This window comes from Talaromyces proteolyticus, assembly GCF_021365285.1.
Source record: "Talaromyces proteolyticus strain PMI_201 chromosome Unknown BGW36scaffold_5, whole genome shotgun sequence".
NCBI lineage: Eukaryota > Fungi > Ascomycota > Eurotiomycetes > Eurotiales > Trichocomaceae > Talaromyces > Talaromyces proteolyticus.
The window spans coordinates 1,373,489-1,392,282 of NW_025764281.1; the positions used below are offsets into that span (position 1 = coordinate 1,373,489).

At 48.4% G+C, this 18,794-nt stretch overlaps 9 protein-coding genes across 9 annotated transcripts; 2 read left to right on the plus strand and 7 right to left on the minus strand.

Moving 5' to 3' along the window:
- Positions 1 to 3: 3 nt before the first annotated feature.
- On the minus strand, positions 4 to 1,061 carry BGW36DRAFT_376714 (isoflavone reductase family protein). Its single transcript, XM_046215917.1, has one exon. It carries the CDS (start codon positions 1,012 to 1,014, stop codon positions 88 to 90), a length of 927 nt encoding a protein of 308 aa, XP_046073236.1. The 5' UTR covers positions 1,015 to 1,061; the 3' UTR covers positions 4 to 87.
- Positions 1,062 to 1,547: 486 nt separating this feature from the next.
- Positions 1,548 to 3,536, minus strand: BGW36DRAFT_426464 (uncharacterized protein; the record flags this gene model as incomplete). The annotated part of the gene is made up of 1 exon (XM_046220275.1): positions 1,548 to 3,536. The coding sequence occupies one exon, from the start codon at positions 3,534 to 3,536 to the stop codon at positions 1,548 to 1,550; it is 1,989 nt and encodes a 662-aa protein (XP_046073237.1).
- Positions 3,537 to 4,502: 966 nt separating this feature from the next.
- Positions 4,503 to 5,121, plus strand: BGW36DRAFT_358292 (uncharacterized protein; the record flags this gene model as incomplete). The annotated part of the gene is made up of 3 exons (XM_046213956.1): positions 4,503 to 4,760; positions 4,802 to 4,925; positions 5,012 to 5,121. 3 exons carry the CDS (start codon positions 4,503 to 4,505, stop codon positions 5,119 to 5,121), a joined length of 492 nt encoding a protein of 163 aa, XP_046073238.1.
- Positions 5,122 to 5,876: 755 nt separating this feature from the next.
- BGW36DRAFT_150391 (uncharacterized protein) lies at positions 5,877 to 9,140 on the minus strand. The gene is made up of 4 exons (XM_046209503.1): positions 8,927 to 9,140; positions 8,537 to 8,874; positions 6,483 to 8,481; positions 5,877 to 6,423 (listed from the first exon to the last, which is right to left on the minus strand). Exons 1-4 carry the CDS (start codon positions 9,020 to 9,022, stop codon positions 5,968 to 5,970), a joined length of 2,889 nt encoding a protein of 962 aa, XP_046073239.1. The 5' UTR covers positions 9,023 to 9,140; the 3' UTR covers positions 5,877 to 5,967.
- Positions 9,088 to 9,797, minus strand: BGW36DRAFT_150394 (uncharacterized protein). The gene has a single exon (XM_046209504.1). It carries the CDS (start codon positions 9,677 to 9,679, stop codon positions 9,260 to 9,262), a length of 420 nt encoding a protein of 139 aa, XP_046073240.1. The 5' UTR covers positions 9,680 to 9,797; the 3' UTR covers positions 9,088 to 9,259.
- Positions 9,798 to 9,852: 55 nt separating this feature from the next.
- On the plus strand, positions 9,853 to 11,362 carry BGW36DRAFT_376719 (putative GPI anchor transamidase). The gene has a single exon (XM_046215918.1). The coding sequence runs from the start codon at positions 10,002 to 10,004 to the stop codon at positions 11,223 to 11,225; it is 1,224 nt and encodes a 407-aa protein (XP_046073241.1). The 5' UTR covers positions 9,853 to 10,001; the 3' UTR covers positions 11,226 to 11,362.
- Positions 11,363 to 11,851: 489 nt separating this feature from the next.
- Positions 11,852 to 14,726, minus strand: BGW36DRAFT_416285 (CDC45 family; the record flags this gene model as incomplete). The annotated part of the gene is made up of 3 exons (XM_046219342.1): positions 13,722 to 14,726; positions 13,240 to 13,668; positions 11,852 to 13,207 (listed from the first exon to the last, which is right to left on the minus strand). The coding sequence occupies exons 1-3, from the start codon at positions 14,481 to 14,483 to the stop codon at positions 11,852 to 11,854; spliced, it is 2,547 nt and encodes an 848-aa protein (XP_046073242.1). The 5' UTR covers positions 14,484 to 14,726.
- A 13-nt stretch (positions 14,727 to 14,739) lies between these two features.
- On the minus strand, positions 14,740 to 15,932 carry BGW36DRAFT_340036 (uncharacterized protein; the record flags this gene model as incomplete). The annotated part of the gene is made up of 3 exons (XM_046213057.1): positions 14,740 to 15,046; positions 15,099 to 15,323; positions 15,396 to 15,932. The coding sequence occupies 3 exons, from the start codon at positions 15,930 to 15,932 to the stop codon at positions 14,978 to 14,980; spliced, it is 831 nt and encodes a 276-aa protein (XP_046073243.1). The 3' UTR covers positions 14,740 to 14,977.
- A 178-nt stretch (positions 15,933 to 16,110) lies between these two features.
- On the minus strand, positions 16,111 to 18,257 carry BGW36DRAFT_376725 (mannosidase MsdS). The gene is made up of 4 exons (XM_046215919.1): positions 17,620 to 18,257; positions 16,521 to 17,568; positions 16,293 to 16,467; positions 16,111 to 16,241 (listed from the first exon to the last, which is right to left on the minus strand). Exons 1-4 carry the CDS (start codon positions 17,808 to 17,810, stop codon positions 16,159 to 16,161), a joined length of 1,497 nt encoding a protein of 498 aa, XP_046073244.1. The 5' UTR covers positions 17,811 to 18,257; the 3' UTR covers positions 16,111 to 16,158.
- Between the last annotated feature and the right edge of the window lie 537 nt (positions 18,258 to 18,794).

Genomic DNA, 18,794 nt, shown 5'->3' on the forward strand with positions numbered 1-18,794 from the left:
GGAAAAAATCTTAATCCGATTAGATTATTTTAATTTTTAATGCCACATCTGATTTGATAGACAGTAAAAGATGTCTTATTCTAGATCTCAGACGAGATTTGTCGCGGCCCACTCTGCTGCCGTGGTCAGCGGGATATTCTTTTGGATGTTCCATGTCTCAGTAAGATTCCATGCCACACCACGACCCTGGCCAAAGACAATCTGGTATTTAAGCAAGTGGTTTGTAGGATCTTTTGCAAGGGCTTCCTGAGCCGCCTCCACTGTGAGAACTGATCTCTTCACAGATTTCCCAGTAACCTTCTCAACCAATTCCGCTAAATCTCCATACGAAATCGTATCTCCACCGATAAATATTGGCTTGTTTGAAAAAGTGTTCTCCTTGGCTTCAGTCAGGACAAGTTCCGCAGTAATCCTGCCAATATCTTCAGGTGTCGTAAGAGTAACCCTATTTTCCCAGCTTCCGAGGGCACATACCGTGCCTTCTTTGGTATCTACTACACCAAAGAACGGCTCAAACAGAAAGCTAGTAAACATGCCAGTGGAAATAATCGCCCAGCTAGTTTTTTTTTGTGCACGAAGCAAATCACGAACGTCAAGTTGCTCATCAAACAAGTCCTGCGCGGACCCGCGCCCGATAATATCGTAATCGACACCGAATTGCCAGGGGATAAATCGTGATGTCCTAGCAGATAGCACAGCCTGTGTAAGTTTCACTTGAGTACCTTTTCCAGATACAAAGCCCATACAGCTGATCACGGTATCATATCGGCTGAATATAGCAGCTAAATCTTGTTCTGAATCTTGGACAACATCGGCAGGAACTACCTGAATTCCTAGTTTATGAAAACCGTCCAGTTTGTTCTTTTTCTCGGCGCTTGTAGAATCTATACTAGCTGGTCGCAGTAAGACTGATACATTTGCTTCTTGACGCCGTGGGTCTTTGGCCAGGAAGCGGAGAACTTGATCGCCCAGCTCTCCTGCGCCGATGACAAGAATATCTTTAACAGGTGCCATTAGAGATACGAAAGTGAGGTTTTTGCTGCTGTCTTCCTAAGGAATAAACACGTCAGCTTTATATTCCTGCGTGGTACTACTAATTATTTGTTCGATATTTTCACCTGAATTAGTCATGAGATTAACAGATGATGCTGACAAATGCATGTGTTGGAACATTGAATCATTGGATGAGATCAGCATTCTTCAATCCATAAAAAGTGTCAAAAATTCCCGTTCTAAGCAGCATCTCCACTTTTTAGGCTTGGCCTTTGTCAACCTTTTCCACTATGCTAAAGAGACTTCACCTCTGGTACATAATAGTTTGGTGCATATTCAGTTGAACATAATGTAAGATACGGACTTGAAAACATCTTTCAGAGTGTTGACTCAACTCAGCTAAGAAAAATCAGAACTCCAACATTTTCTTCTCTTCTATTTTACCCTTGACACTGTTGAATCAACAACTTCAGCCTCCCTGTCGATTCGTGGATGAGACTAGCACATTAGGAACTATTGTCCGTTGACGAAAGTAAATGATTATAGTCCAAGGGCTACTGCAAACCTGGATAAAAACTTAGTCGTAACACAGCGTCGTTTGTAAGGATATCGAGACTCTTCTGGCTGCACAATTCATGAGAGATTTCACCTCTTAGAGATTCCACATCTACAACACACGTTGAATGGCATCGATCTAGCCTCTTCTCTGGACTTTCGGCCATTAGCCATTCGATATTGTATGAATAAAGGCTTGCGTTTTTTTTAGCCTTCTCTACTAAGCTTTTCGGAGCCTCGATCTCGATCTGAACTTCTAATTGACCCGCGGTATATAGCTGCGATGTCTTGCGTAACATTGTCGACTTCTTCAAAATCTCACCTTGAGAAAGATAGTAGTAGGAGGTAACTGACTGAGAGGTCAAAGTCGAGCTATTTGACTCGAAGGTACTATCGATTTGTACCAGTGATCCTCCGACAGCAGTATCCGGCCGTCGTCTAGCGGGCGACGAGCGATCATTTCCGTCTACTAATAAAGAATTGTCTAGCGCAGGTATCGTGTGGTGTATTCCTAGTTGAGAACCTGTCTGTTTCTCTCCGGGGCAATTCATACTACGAGAAGTTCTAACTGACGATAGCGTAAGGAGCGTGCTCTCGTTGGGCTGAGGGTAATTAGTCCTTTTCTGTCTCAGTTGAAGAGCGCCCAGGCTCTCTTTGATATTTCTTTCGAAGGTCGTAGTAAAGTTCTGCTGGGTGGTAACTAACTGGGGGAGGGGTGGTATTCTCCAATTAGGCCACAATCTCCCGTGACATCGAGGTATATGCATATTTTTCTGATATACTGCAATGCAGATATTACAGAGATAACAGGCGTCTTTGCTAGAGCAGATGACCCGTGGTGGAAAATTTGGAATCAGAAGCTCGCAGTATGCAATAAGTTGGATTTCGGCGTGCACTTTTGCATATTCCAATATTTTCAGCGTTTTTTTCGAGAATTCATCATCGACATTTGTCTCTTTGACATTTGTCTCTTTAGTATTCAAAAGGCGACGGAGCTGATCAATATTTTCTTTCTTGGAATACTTTGGATCAATTCGTGAAATGGTTGACGCAAGATTAGGTTGGTATTGATCAATTGGTGGTGATTCAAAGGCTTCTTGAGGAAGGTTGACAGGAACGAACTTCATCCGCCTCACAATAGGGTATTCTTTTGCCATCCGATAAAGTGATTTACTAGCTTGCCGATACCTCGCAACCTTATCAATCATGTTAATAAGACTCGCCTTTAGCGATGGGTCCATATCTTTATGAGTCATAGCATTAAGCATGCTACGAGTTGCATGCGTCTTGTATAACGCATAGACACCTTCAACAAGGTCCTCTAAGCGACTCGTAGTTTGATGCTTCAACCACAAGTCAACTAATTTGACCACTCTCTTGGCTGCTGTCACAAATGAAGTCCTAACTTTAGTCGTGATTTTGATTTTCCGGTTATTTTTTCCTAAGCGAGCTTCAAAGTTTATGATCTCCACCAGGACCTGCTTGATATTTTTCTTTGAGGAATTTCTGAGATGTAGTCGATTTAGTATGCGAGCAGAGCACATAGAAACAATCTCCGTAAAAGGATCACTTTTAATATTAGAATGATCATGTTGATGCTCGTTGTCCTGAGAGAGAATGAAGGCACCCGCAAGAGTTTGAAAGATTTGTTCAAAACCTCCTTTCAAGTCTTGGAGAAGACTATTGCCATCACTCTCTCGACGTTTATTGACCGCGACAATGACATTCAGGCCACCTCCATCAGGGTCTTCTCTGACGCATACCGCTGGGATGTGGTCCGGGTCATCTCTTAAGCTCGAGAGAAATGCTATGATCCCGGTCAGACTGCGCTCTTTATCGAATGGTAGCGAGTATTTCTTCTGCAGATTATGTGATACATTGTTAGGCCATTTATTATCTGTGGGTGGCGAAGGAACTGTATGCAGTATTAAGGCAAGTGCGATGTTCTCTGCACACCTTATCTGAAGGTTATTTCGAGCTTGAGACATTGCATGTAGATGCTGCTACATATTATTGACACCTTCAGTCACAACACTACATGAGATGCGCCACATGTTCGATGACGGTGCAGAGGTTAGAGATTGTGTTGAGAATTCCTCCCGGTTAGTGAGATTTCCTTATCGGAACATTGAAGTGTGGCTGCAGCAGATGATATTGATTGGATGTTGCGATGTTACACGACATCTCCTATGTGGCCTTTGATATCGTGTTCGAGAACCATTTGTTACACTAAGTGAAAATCGTCCAGCCATCTCCTTGAGAAGTAAATAATGAACTAAAAAGTTCAATGTAATACATTTGCATAAATAATATAGGAATATGTGCAATACTATAGCACTCAGTATGATTATCAGCACGGTGCAGATGCAAATCTGTCAACTGGTAGATCACTTAATAGCGAAAGTAAATTGCTCATCAATTAACAGAGCATTCAAACCTTCAAAAGAAGACATTGAAGCGAAATACATTAATAGACAGCTTTCTACAAAGATTGCTCCCAAAACCTCGATCACCAAATATCGTACCCTATTCGGTAGCTTAGGGCAAGTGAGCCGGCTTCCTTCATCCGGCGGCACGCCCTAACCCCGTTCTTCCACTGGACAGAAAAGACCCCGGACGATCATTATCTCAATCCAAATAAGCACTAGACCTCTGCTAGGATTTCGCCTTTTGGCTGACATATGCTTCTCCACTTGTAGCGTATGAGGCACTTTCTAATCAAGATATGCCTCCACATCTGGATAGGGTGTCAATGAGCTAACTCAAATCGTCTTTCTTTGTTTGCTTCACACTTGATCATGAGTACTTAAGAGGAGACGATCAAGAATCTTGACGCAGACATGAAACTCTCTAGCTATCTGGGGTTCTTCTTATAGGTGCGACCTTTTGTATTGAGATTTTTGAGGTTTCTCGCCGGCCGCGAAACATCATACATTGAAAGCTTCAGCAGAACAATGATCGACTTAATCAAAAAGGAAAAGCTAACCATTCCCGAAGACAGTCCCATGTGCATGGTCAAAAAAATAATAATCGTTGCACAGCAAAAATCTGAGAGCGGAAAGATCATCACAGACTGGGATATTCATATTACAGCTCACGCAAACATCGGCGCAGGAAGTGATACTACGTCTTTGGGCTTGAGCACCGTTCTATACTATCTTTACAGAAATCCTCTCAGCCTTGAAAAATTGCGGAAAGATATCAAATGGCAGGTCTGCTATCTGCGAACAAGATTACTTTCCGCGATGTCCAGAATTTATCCTATCTACAGGCTGCGATCAAGGAAGCACCGCGTATGCCTCCTGGCACGGGATTGCCTCTATGGCGAAAAGTTCCTGAGGGCAAGATGACCATATGTGACCTCTTTTCCAAAAGGAGTATGTTGTTTCAACCAATCGTACAAATATGTCCCAAGAGCTAGTCCTATACCTTTTTTAAATTAGACACACGTTGGATGTAATAGTTAGGTCATCCATCAAAACTGAGCAGTATATGGAGAAGATGCCGATCAGTATCGACCTGACCGCTGGCTCAAAACTACTTCCGATAGTAACGAAGCCGCACCCAAACTGATGGAGCAATGCTTTATGCTATTTGGGCTTGGCGCAAGCGTGTGTCGGGAAGAACATCTCTCTTCTAGGAACCCGCAAACTCATCCCAATACTGGTACGGGATTTCGATATTGAATTTGTAACCAAAGATGGGAGCGCACAAAAGAGCAAATTTCTTCCAGAGGACAGAACAGGTGGTTCGGGAAGCCACACAATTTATGTGCTCGGCTTACACGGCCAAGGTAAAAGGCTTGCCCGTAGACTTTGTAAGCGCAAGAGAGGCGCGTTTTCTGGAGTTTTGGAGTGATTTGTTTGAATAAGGCTTTGAGTGGCGCATCTCTATTTATAAGCTTATTAATGGAGAAACCCTAGTTCATCCTCTCCCAGTCTCCGACTTTCCGAGTGTGACTTTTGCTACAAGCCCTTCGAATCAGATAATCAGTGACGAAATGGGGTTGTTTTGGTTTCGAATAGCTTATATTAAGTATGGTTGTTAGGCAGTGAATTAGCCGCATAAATTAGCCTAGTAGTAGTCGGTGTCAATCGAATGATAACGTGGGAATTGGAAACTTGGCAGTAAATTGTACGAGAGAATGAATAATAACAAATGCTTTGGTATTCATGTCTTGCTTCGGGTATCTTGGAATGCCACAAGGAGCTAGAGTATGTCTCTCGGGTTAGATACATCTCTCAATCATTTCATCAATCGTTCAATCATAGAATAAAAAAAAATGAAGCGAAACATCTCGAATGACATCACATAAGAAGCTAATGAAAAGGCTTTCTTGCAGCATTTCCTTGCAATTGTCCCTAATGCTATTGTTCAAAATGTCTCACAAATGCAACACGAGGTATCATCGCTCCAGTGTCATAACTTCATGCCCCATGTATCTCGCTGCCACATCTTGACTCCTTGAACCAGAGATCGTTTCACATCTTTCTTCAAAATACGAGAGGGTTCCTCGGCCTCGTCATCGGTGGTACTATCGTAGAGAGAATCCGTATCCCATTCGTCAAATATTTCCTTTTCCTTAGGACCAAGGCCATTCACTTTAGTCATTTTGCGATCATTCAATGACGAATGATGATTTGATGACGCTTTTGACTGATTCCATCTCAGCATTGTAACATAGGCCGTGCCGACCTGAGAAGTCACGTTGGAGATGCCAATGTATTCTAACGGAATAGATGGACAATGGCAAATTGTGTCCGCAAGGTTGTAACGTATTTCCCGAAGCATGGCTGAGTGAGCATCGCGAAAGTGGAAAAGAATATGTAGAGCCGACAGAGAACGAAACTTTGTAATCTGCTGCATGAGACGATGCTGCGGAGAATATTAGCACCCGATCACATAAATAATACCACCGCAAAATAATCCCTTACCAAGCCTTCCGAGTTCACCTCGATCATCAACTCCTTCAGGTGGACCCCACGGTTCGACAAACTTAAGATGGACTTGACGTCAAATTTCCATGTAGAATTGTTCTCATTGCGAATTACCAATCGACGAAGACTGCTCAAATGTTTGCGCAACACTTTCTGCCGGATATCCTCAATTCCAACGGTCGACGGCGGAGTAAGAGGGGCAACTTTGCAGGTTTTCCGGTTTCGTTCAAACAGAAACAATTCGGTCACCTGCTCTAAGCGTCCCAATGCGTGAAGAAATTCCGGTGTAACGTGATCTGTATGGATTGATGTCAATTTGATTGGGTCTGGCAGCTTGCTAACCATGGACCAGAATGTTGCCTGGGAGCCAACGTTCAAAAGGGCCAAATGTCTCAAATTGGAGATATCAACTCCTCTGAAAAGGACAGACGCTTTGACAGGCATCAAAGAAATCGACAAGCTCTCCAGACTGACGCCATGGCCCGCTGTAAGGTATTCCAGAATTGCCTCATTCTTATCTTTCTTAACCGGAGGTTCACTAACTCTGAGTGGCATCTTTCCCTTATCATTGTCAATGGGTAAAGTTTCGTTGCTAGCCCAACCTTCATCCTCATCGGCTGAATTTTGATCCTCGTCACTTTCATCAACTATGTCAGGATGCTCCATATCGACGATTTCTGACAGATTATCCTTGTCGTTTACATGAGGGGTAGCATCTGTAGAAAATGACTGGACTGCTTGGGGCTCGCTGCTTCCCTCCAGGTCTAGATGAACTGATAGATTCTGAAAAGGTTTGGTATATGGTGCAGCGTTATTTAATTTAGCTTTGTGAGATGAGCTCAATTGCCCTACGCCAACCGAAGGATTCTTATCATCGTACCAGTCAAAGGGGTAAACAGGTGGATTAGATGAATCCTCGCATAGTTTCTCCAGATAACATTTCAGCTTGTTATTATGGGAATTTGAAGTTTTGGATGAAGAGCAGCCCTCTGCCTCGTCACCGTTTTCAACTACGTTCTCTGTAACTGGTGATTGCGTAGAATTCGACAGGTATTTAGACTTCTTGAGCCTCTCCTCTTGAATGTAGAATTCGGCAGCCTTGCTGATGCTCTCCAACGCGTTCTTTTCCTTGGATGACTTTTTGTGCTTGGAAAATATCAAATTATCAGCAATTTCTCTCACAGCCTGGGAGAAAGCGACATTTCTAGCGGCAGGTTTTTGGCAAATATCCTGAACATCTTTATGTGCTGCCCTGATAGCCTGTTCAAACAAATGTTCAATGGAAGGATCATGGTCGGCTTTAATAAGACCTAAAATCTCAGGTAGCACCTTCTCCTGAATATTTCTCTCCTTGCGAACTTCGGCTACATTGCTTGGTGGTTGACTCTGCGATCCAACCGAGTCGCCTGGAAGCATCATGCTGGGAAGTGCCGGGGGAGGCGGAAGAGCAGGAACAAAGTCATCGACATCGTCAATAGGAGATGCTGCAGCATCATAATTATCGCCGCCTGGTTTGTTACGTGACTTGAGTGCTAATTTCTCGGAAAAGGATAGCTTTAGAGACCGGAGCCCAGGTACAGAATTGGCGACGCATTCCGCAACTTCTGAAATATACTCATAGCTATCGATATCCAAAATGGCCAAACTTCTCAGGTGCGAGAAGCGAGAAATATTTTTTGGCGCATCGGTAAGCTTGCCTGTTCCCAGTTTGCGACCCAGCCGGGCATTTTTGTGAAGCTGAGTGTTGTGGTTCACTACATAAGGGGCAGTTGGATTTGGGTGGCCAAATATATTATTCGGAGGCGGAATGTACTCAGACGGAGGGTGCACATTGGGTACCGGGCTGTGAGATGGTGTGGTAGACTGGAAGGTGTCTACAATTGAACGTGAATGCAGAGACGGGCCGGGCTGGAGACGCAAATGCAAATGCTGAAGAGTGGTCTTCTGGCTCAAAGCTGTCAGAATCGATTGACCCAGCTCTACGCGTATGTCCCACCTGCAAGACAAGTCATTAGTCTAAGAACCCCCGACAACTATGTTGGCGGACCTACTTGAAAGATTCCAAAGTCGAAGCCTTCTTCAGTGCTGCCTGGACGAGGGCGTTCAGTAACTTTCCAGATGAGCAGTCGTACTTTAGTTCGTGAGCAATCTTGTCGGCACAAGAATCAGAGCCGGCAGCAATCGAGAAGGATTTGACATATGCAGCATAATTATGATCACCTCCCGCGAGCGTCTCGAGAATAGCAGCCAAGACCTCTACAGGCATGTGGCCATTCTCGGCATCGCCTTCTGCAAAGGTATGATGGATATGTCGATACAGTAGTGCGCACACAATGTCGTGAAATTCTCGAGACACTAGAGCCAGATTTTTCATCTGCTTTGGGTCTGCCTAGATAGGGTGAGTACATACATAGGGTCAGTAGGGGGAGAGCAACACGTACGTAGAAAATAACATTTCTCAGAATTTCGATGGGGAGTTTGACTGGAGATGCATGACTAGTGTGTCTTGGAGAAGGAGAGCAGGGAGCTCCTTCCATGGTCACACACCTTTCCACCCTCTAATCAGGTAGCAATGCAAGTATGAAGGAAGGTCACTGAGAAGTGAACTTGCTTCGTAGAGAAAGGCTAGGATATGCGAGCTGTAGGCTAGGAAGCTGCTGCTGCAGCAAAAGGAGAAGAGAAAGAGAAAATCTATTAAAGAAAAAGAAAGGAAGCAGACGGGGACAAAAGTATCATCCAGCGGGTAGCGACAGCCACGCAGCGATCCGCAGTGTTTAGCAGACGGAGGGCTGGCCCTTGCAGGCAGTCAACAGTGACAACGCGCACTTCAGCCACGGGGCAGACAGCCTTGGAGGTGAGGCGTGGCTGCAGGACGGGATCGACGGGGCAATGGGCCGAGGATCGATTGATGAATGATGATTGATGGTTGGTGGTTGGTGGTTGATGGGAGACCGAGAGAAAAGCAAAGAGAGCCAGGGTGACAAGCGGAAGGCGCTAACCGCGAGGGAGCGACCGGGCAGGCCGTTTGCTGGCGGTGCTGGAACAAGACGATGGGCGATGGGCGATGGATGATGCTCATGCGGTGCGGCGTCCAACATAATGAACCGTCCAGAGTCGTCGACGCGCTGGGCTGGGGACAGCACTCCTGCGTGGCTTGCGGCCGGCGATTGGTCAGGAGAGCTTGCAGATGCCATGTCGTGCAGATGACTAAAGCAGCGAGATTGTTGGCCTATTATTGATTCTTATTGATTGTTGCTTTGCGTGGGGGATCAGAGCAGACAGCCACTGCTAGCGACTATCAACTCGGCAACGATGTGGTCTGCAGCACGGAGTATTTACTATTTACTCTATACTGCATACAATGTTGAAATGTTGAATTGATGCCCCGCTCCAGCCTGAATTCTCAGGCTCCCGCTTTCCACCATTCCCCCACGCGGCTAGCGCTGCCAAGACTCTCCTTCCTCTCGGACATCCGCCTCCAACATTAATAATATCGACATCCAGTTCCATGAGTGTATGATTATATTAACCATAATGCAGCTCCCATCCGCGATCGCCGTGTTTGCGTCGTTGCTACTGCTGCTGCTGCCAGCAGTGCTCGGCGAGCACACGTCAAACTGGGCGGTGCTCGTATCCACGTCGCGCTTCTGGTTCAACTACCGCCATCTGGCCAATGTGCTCTCCCTGTACCGCACCGTCAAGCGGCTGGGCATCCCCGATTCACAGATCATCCTGATGCTCCCGGACGACATGGCCTGCAACCCGCGCAACGCCTTCCCAGGCACCGTGTACAGCAACGCCGACCGCGCCGTCGACCTCTACGGCGAGAATATCGAGGTTGACTACCGCGGCTACGAGGTCACCGTCGAGAACTTCATCCGCCTGCTGACCGACCGGCTCGACGAGGCCGTGCCGCACAGCAAGCGGCTCGGCTCCGACGCCGGCAGCAATGTGCTCGTCTACATGACCGGCCACGGCGGCGACCGGTTCCTGAAATTCCAGGACTCCGAGGAAATCGGCGCCTGGGATCTCGCCGACGTCTTTAGCCAGATGTGGGAGAAGAAGCGCTACCATGAGCTCTTGTTCATGATCGATACCTGCCAGGCGAACACCATGTTCACGCATTTCTACTCCCCCAACATCATCGCCACGGGCTCGAGCGCGCTGGACCAGTCGTCGTACTCGCACCATGCCGATAACGATGTGGGCGTGGCTGTCATCGATCGATGGACATACTACGTGCTAGAGTTCCTAGAGACGCAGGTGACATCGCCGAACTCGAAGCTGACGCTGGGTGATTTGTTTGATTCGTACGACAAGAGCAAGATTCATTCGGAACCGGGGCTGCGTTGGGATTTGTTCCCTGGTGGCGAGCAGGAGGGCCGGTTACGAACCGTTGTTGATTTCTTTGGGAATATTCAGAACGTGCAGGTCGAGACCAATACGACGGGGCCTGGGTCGCTCAAGGAGGATCTCGCTGAGATTGCGCGGTTGGTGGAGAAATGGCAACGTCGGGATCAGGAGTATGCGGATATTCTGCAGAATAATTCTGCTGCTGCGAGCACGGGACAGTCCTCCCAGCAGTCCCCCTCGGTCAAGGCGGACCAGCATGTCGGCGGTCGTGGTGCGAGTATGATGACGGATGATGACGGCTGGACAAAGCGACTGGTTGGTCTGGCTGTTGTTGGCGCGGGGACAGGGCTATGGCTCGCGGGTTCGGTGCTTGGGAAGAGGATTTGATTGATGCATTGCATGTACTTTTGACTGTTGTTTCTTTCCTGTATATATATACCCACTTAGCATTCAGCCAGCCATGAGCAATATAATACTGATACAGGCCTACACTGAATGCCAGACAGTGAACTGTGAGAAGAAAATGGTCCTACATTTCAATATTGCTATCCTCCCAATCCAGATCCCAGCCCCGACTAATCTCCATGACCCATCCACCCATCATACCTCCATGCTAACAGCAGAAAAACATCATCGCCACAACTAAGCAACTATATAAATAGGCAATAATAATGCCTCCAAAATGCAATGTGCAATAATCATAACCAAAAGAGAGGGACAACAGCGACCCTGATCATAAGAAGCTATACTCCAGAACAATGTGTTCTAAACATAACAAGGATACATGAAGTGTCATGATAATGTCAAGCACGGGATAATGATAGTAACAATGATAACGATAACGATCATGCAAAGATAATGTAGATGAAGAAAAGCACAAAACAACACATATATCGTTGTATGGTACTCGCTCGCGTCATGCAAATCATTCCATGCTTATATGTAGTTAAATGCATACCCACACCGACGAACAAGGAGAGAAACGATTATCCTACATCATCAAGATGTAGACCTTATCCAACAACACTCCTGAAGCTCAATGCTTCAAGAAACCCACCTAAATCCTCTTTTTGCACCTCAACAACACAATGCTCGAAGCTATCGATCCGCACTCGCGCACTGGTCTCCTGGACGACTTCCTGGAACGCAATACCGAAGCGGTTGCGGACGAGATTTTTATTACCAAACAACCCCTTTTCATCATCTGTCGCACCGTCATCTGAGTCAGAGCCAGATGAGGAGTCGTCTTCGGTATCTTCTTCCTCGTCTTCGTCTTCGTCGTCGTTATCCTGGCCGGCGCGCTCTGCTGCACGTTTCTTGCGGCGGTCTTCGCGCTCTTTTCTTTTCTTATCTTTGGCTTCCTTCTTGGTACGCCGCGCTTCTTGTTTCTTTGCAATGGCTGCAAAGTCGACCACGCCGCCTCCGCCTCCAGTGCCGACCACAACGTACACCCCACGGTCCTCATCCAGTCCAGCCAAGACAAGGGGTGTGCCTAGGATCTTTTTCTTGCCCATTTTAGTATCGCTTCGGTCTCTTTCTTGGACTTGGATAGCTTCTGCGACCCACAGTGCCAGTTTGGTCAATGCTCCAGGGTTAGTGAAAAGCTTCACATCAGGGCCCTCTTTTACAACAGCAATACGGAATGCACGTAGATGACGAATTTGATGTTTTGAAAGCAGCGAAGTGCCTGTGCGGAGAATGGCGCGATGAAGGTGCTTTGCCAGAGGAAGCGATTCAACGAGTAATGTAGGTGAATCAGATCCAGTGGGCGACAGGGCATCATAGGCGCTCCAGAATCGAGGGTGTAGATTAGCCGGGTCTGTTTCAGACGGTACTTCGGACTGGCCCGCACCATTGGTGTGCGGTCGAAAGGAAGAGCCTGCTTCCCAGGTTGCGGCTGCACCTGGACCAACTTCGAGTATAGAACCTAAAACGACAGCAACGTCGGTTGCCGATAGACATGCTTTCCAGCCCCAGCTACGCACAAAGCCCCATCCCTCTCGGTTACTGCTGTAACCAGTTGCTTGAGGAGGGACGAGTCCTTCCAGCCCATACATTGGAGCGTACTTCAGTAATCGAGAGCGCAAGACACGCTTCAATTCCATGTCCATATGGGTGTAGTTTTGGTGACACTGGGTTAAACTAATACCCATTTTCGCCAGTAGTTTGTGAAGTCTCTTGCGGCCATTCTCTGTCCACACATGTAGTCGTGAGGCGAGGTACGGGCTGTGCAGCATACTCTCGTACAGTGACCAGTGTCGTACGAGAAGGAAGCGTGGCTCTGGGGACAGCCGGATTGAGGTGTCTGTTGGAGACCGGGCTGTGGTGGGAATAAGATCTGAGCTCGAGCCAAGGATATCGCGTGCACTCTCTGCATTATCGGGGGGTTGAGTCGATGCACCTCATCTCGGAGAATCTGTCGAAGATGTTCACCTCGAGACCCACCCCAACCTGCCGACCCTCCAGATTCAGATGAACTCGAGATACCAACGCCAGCCATAGAGCGACCAGAAAGCTCCATGCTCGACGTGCCAACAATAGCCAGCCACAGCAGATCGTTATCCTCACGTCCTAGCTCAGAGGCTAACGAGTACATCATGGACGATATCGGCTCCGAATACGCTGTGCCGGTGTTGTAGTATGCTTGCAGCACGTTTTCATGCTTTCTCTTCAGCCTCAAAAGCCGTCTTTTCAACGTCCGCGCCGAAGGCTGTCTCGCAACCGGCGGGGACACAATATTCGGCTCTGGCGAAGGCGTGCGCGAGGAGTTTGAAGAATCATGTCCAATCGTTCGTCTTCGGTTACTCGGCGATGAAGGAATGGGGGAGCTCTGAAAATCACATAAGCAAATAAGCTCACCATCCACAATGTCTATATACATACCGAATTACTTCGTCTACGCTGTCGTGGACGCTCGTCGTCCTCCTCTTCACTTTCCTCATCTTCGCGTCCAGACCATGATTTGCGTTTCTTCGAGCTCGTCCCATGATCGCTATCATCCCCACTCTCCGACCCCGACAGGTCGTCTTCATCGTCATCGACTTCGGGCATCTCTTCCAGCGCGTAGTAAGCGTCGCGTTCTTTGGATAGCTCCTCCTGGATATCGCCATCATCAAACACAATAACGCCCCCCTGGCCACTCGTATACGTCCGAGTAATGCCGCCATTTTCTACCCCGCGTGTTTTCCTCCGCGCATTGGCGTCGATCTCATCTAGGGCTTCACGCGCCTGCCACTGGCCGCCAAAGACATTGACCAGATTCCACGGCCGTCGTGCGTCAATCACCCACGCCTCGACCCCGCTGGTCTCGTCACTGTCGTCCTCGGCGTTCGTCAGGCGTAGGATCTCACTCAAGTCCACCAACCCGCCGACCCCAAGACAGACGACGACTCCTCCACTCCCGCCTTCTGTGGTCCGCATCGGACGCACCAATTCCTCCCCAGCACGCGCCAGATCGCCATAACCGGCGACAGGCTGGATTTTATGGGCGATATAGTCGCGCTTCAGCAGCGTGGTCAGGATTCGGCAGGCGCACAGAGCATCGGGCTCGAGGGCGACGAGGATCAGGACAGGCGGCGAAAGGGGGTGGTGGGAGCGGAGGAGCTGGAGGTATAGGTGGGATATGAGGTTCCGAGGGAGATACATGGTGCTATATTAATGCTCGAGCTGGCTGTCGTAGACGCGGGCTTGTGGTGGTATTCCGCCAGAGTCATGGCACACTATACTTGCAGTGTGACGTGACCTGGAAAGAGGACATCCGCTGGTCGAGGGGATTAATTGTGAAATTCAAAACAGACGATTAGGTAACGTAGCTAGCAGAGCGTAATTAGTTGTATTAATTGTATAAGAGACTCGGATGTGGCGAGGAGTGGTGTGCATGTCAGAGCTGTTTTGAAAGATCGATCAATCAATCTAGTCTCGGCGCGGTAGTCGCGTCCAGCTTGGACGTACGTGCCTTCCGTGCCTGACGTGCTGCGGCGGGTCGACCAGTCCACCACATTCCGCTCCTCCTTTCGGCAACATTCATTGCTCACGCTACCGTCCATTGCCTGTTCTTAAACTACATCAACTATTCTCAAACTGTATCAATTGACATTAATATTAACCAACTAACACTAACCACAAGCTACAAGCTACAATCACAGCTTCGGACGCCCCTCTTCAACATCAAACTCCGTCGTACACAGCAAAAACGTATCCCTCAGTGCCTTCACCAGTCAGTTTCACCCATTCAACCAATGCCTAGAAAGTAAGACACACCTTGAGCCGATGCTTCTCATTGATCTGCTGGTAATCCGCTCCCGCCAGCATATCGCAAAAGTGGCGGATAGACGGGTAATGCACAATGGAGATCTCATTCCACCACTCCTGCTCAGGCTGATCATAGCGCGCACGAGAATCGTTCTGCGCAGCGGACGGCGGCTTGACGACGTTGCCGACGAGTTTGGCGTTTCCGCCGCGTTTGCCGGCAACGGGGATGAATGCCTATGAATAGCACGATGTGTGGTCAGTACATCTGTTATCTCTGGGCGGCGGGAATGGTAAGTGGAAGGTCACCTGGCCGTATTGGAAGTAGTTCTTTTTGCCGTCGGGGTGATGGAAATGAAGTAGATTCAGCATCGTCACGGGTTTGTTATGTTCGACGGTCAGTTTGTCCATGAAAGCGAGGAGCTCGGGAGACACTTCGAGGTTCTGCGAGGATTCTTTGCTGCTGCGACGGATCTCGTCTAGAGAGCCTGTTAATGGCGGCGGGGCTTGGTGTTTGAGGTTCGCATCGCGCTCGGGGAAGCTGGTGAGTAGCTTGGACGGGATACCGGCGAGGATGCGGTACTCGGCGCTGATGGCGGATTGGAGGGAGGACGGGATGATGGATGGCTGTTGTTGTTGCTGGGTTGGCTGTAGAAGGAGCATTAGATCCCATCGTTGGGTGAGGAGGGGATTGGTGTCGAGGGTTGTAGGTTGGACTACGACATGGCGGGGACGAGAAGCTACTACGACGTGCACGCCGGGTGAGACTTTGAGCTGGTTGACGAAGACTTTTGCGTCCAAGGTAGGATCGTTGAAAGCGAGGAGGTGGAGTGTCAAGGCAGGCATGATCTATCAATTGGGCTTGTGTATGAGTATAGTCAACGTTGACCAGTTTACAGTTCAATCTGGGAGGTTCCATGGTCTAGGGCTAGGTATGCCGAGGCTATGGTGCGGGGAAGTAAGATCCAACCATAACCGATGCGCTACGATGCGAAGTCCGATTGCAATAATATTAATCCATTAATAGTGTATAATGAATAAGTACAATAGACGTAAAGTCAAGTCTAGCTGGCTAAGCTTTAACACGGATCGGGTGGGCCTCCGTATTGAAGACAAACTTGTTGGAGCCATCGGCCTGGACTTGCCAATCGGCATCTAGTCGTACGTTAGCAGAGAAATGGATATCACGCTTATCGAGAAACTGACCTTCTGCCTGGATCAAGTACGAGTACTTCAGCACCTCGGCAAACAGGAAACTCTCCTGCTCGTTGTCGAAGCCACCACCTCCAGCAATGTTGACATTGTTCAGCCCAGCGTATCCAGAGCCAGTATGGCAGGTAGAATTAATAGCTAGGTAAGCATCCCAAGCCCACTCGCGATACTATCCCAAGTCAGTAAATACTAAATAATCTGAATGGATCAGACCTAACACACCTTCTGGTCACCCGTAATACGATAGGCATAGTAGTAGCTTTCAATGACCTCGGGTCGGAGAACGTAGTCTGCAGCGGTGATGTAGAATCCATATTTATCGTAGAAAGCCTTCTGGTCGGCTGGAACACCGGCCTTGTCCCAAGCAAATACCTCAGGCCCGATCTTGGTAGCAGTCGAGTTGTAAGTCTCGTGCCACGACGCGGTCAAGGCCAGACCATAATCGATGAGATCCTGGCGTTGCAAAGTAGATCCCGCCAACAAGAAGTTGCCGCCAATGAAGCCCGTCAAGTGTTCACTGGTTGAGATAAGGGTGCCGTTGTTCCAGATGTTAACGAAAGTCAAGTCTGGGCGAGGATCCGGGTGCGCAGTCAAGTGGGTGATGGTGGAACTGGCTGCTTCCAGCCAACTGTCACGGTACTGGGTGTACTGGGAGTCATAGACCCAGAATTTGATCAGATACTCGTAGTATGAGTCGTCGCCACCGTTCCAGCTGACATAGTCGTCGGTGAAGTTGCCAGAAGCGATGTCGATGTAACTGCCTACCAAGCCCGGGAAGGGCTGGGTCCATGAGGGCTGCGGGTTCAGAAGATGAGACTCGGCCTTTTGAGCGAGTTGGCCGTATGTCTTGTTGCCCGTCAGGTCAGATAAGCGAGTCCACTCCAGGATCAGCGAACCGGTTGTGGCGAGGCCGTTGGAGGTAGACCCATCATTGCTTCTCGTGTTCAAAAGCAAGTTGTTGTACGGAACGCCAGACGGGGTATCAAAGGCGTAACTCAGCGTGTCAGCCAGACTCGTGGCCTGGGCCAAGATGGTGTCCACCAATTCCTTGTCATCGACCAGATCAGCTGCCGGGCCAGTCAGCAGATCGTAGCCGGATACAAGGCCGCCCAAGTAACGAATCGTAGTCTCGAAAAGACTGATGCTGGTCTCGTTCGTGCGCGTAAAGTCGATCTTGGGAATGTAGTTCAGGATCTGGCTGACAACTTCCTTGTTGCCCATCACAATCGCGGTCGAAAGGGCATCGACCGCAGAAGCACCCCAACCACCACTGGTCATTGTTAGCTGTCACACGCGACACGGGGGTCTAATTGATACCTACAAGTTGTCATCATTGCCGTTGTCCTCCGGGTGCAGCTCGTCGTGCGGAAACGCGTGGTTATAGTAGCCATCCCAAGCAATTTGGAAGGTTTGCTTGACAGCGGCGGCGCGTTCTTCTTGACTGAGAGCAGACGCGACGACGGCTTGGCTGGCAACAGCCAAGGCCGTCATGGACATGGACGAGACACGCATATTGAAAGAACAAAACTATTTACAATAGAGAATAGATTGGGCCCTCAATTCGGGGAGGGGAATAAACATGTAGTTATAGAGGCTAGAACGAGCGAGATCTGCGCAGCAAGTCAAATGACCGACACTAGTTGGATGAGCAGCAGGATCAAAAGAGCAAGAAGAGAATGGCGTGCAGTCCGTCTGTCACTAAGAAGTTAGGAAAACATCGTCGTCGCTCTGGCATGCACTGTTATAGCAGCATGCCTCCTTCCGCGCCCCTGGTTTCCCCCAGCAATGCAACCTTGAACGTGCCAAGGCACTCGCCAAGACGCAGCGCAGGTCCATCGCGTTGACAAGTCGACGCCTCCGTAAGCCACGGCTGTGCTAGCTGAAACCCCGATGTTCCTAATGGCTGGCGGAGAGCTCGAAAGCTGGAGTTTCGGGGAGGAGAGCGCGAGTGATTTGCTGCGCGGATGGAGCTATTCGGGCTGCCGATCACTCCACCGGCTAGCAATAAAAAAGTAATTACTAAAAGCTAAACAAGGAGCCCTAGCCATTCCTAGCTTAACAACAACCAATATTATTAATGGCTGGTCAGGGATCACCGTGGCACTAAGTAATGTCAAGTAATTCTTGATTCGCCTCGATCGCTTGACTGCTGTGTCCCGATCCGCTTCTGAACAATACCACCAATAGTTCAATAGAATATTTCAGTATGTACAGCAGCACCCAAAAAGAGAAACAAGTTGTCGTGCAAACGGCTAATAGAGTGTCTCTGCAGCGATCGACAGGCACGCTGCTCCACCGCACTGCCAATATTATTGTTTGTGTGTGTCAGCGAGGATTCGAGCCTCTTAGTGTCCACAAGCCCTAATCGCTGCATCCCTCACGTTGACGCAAACTGAGCTAGTCCTGTGCCTCTGTCAGCCGAGCAGGCGCCTGACTCGTTCCAACAGTATTCTCCTCTTATTTATTATCGTATTAATAATTAAACATATTTTCTAT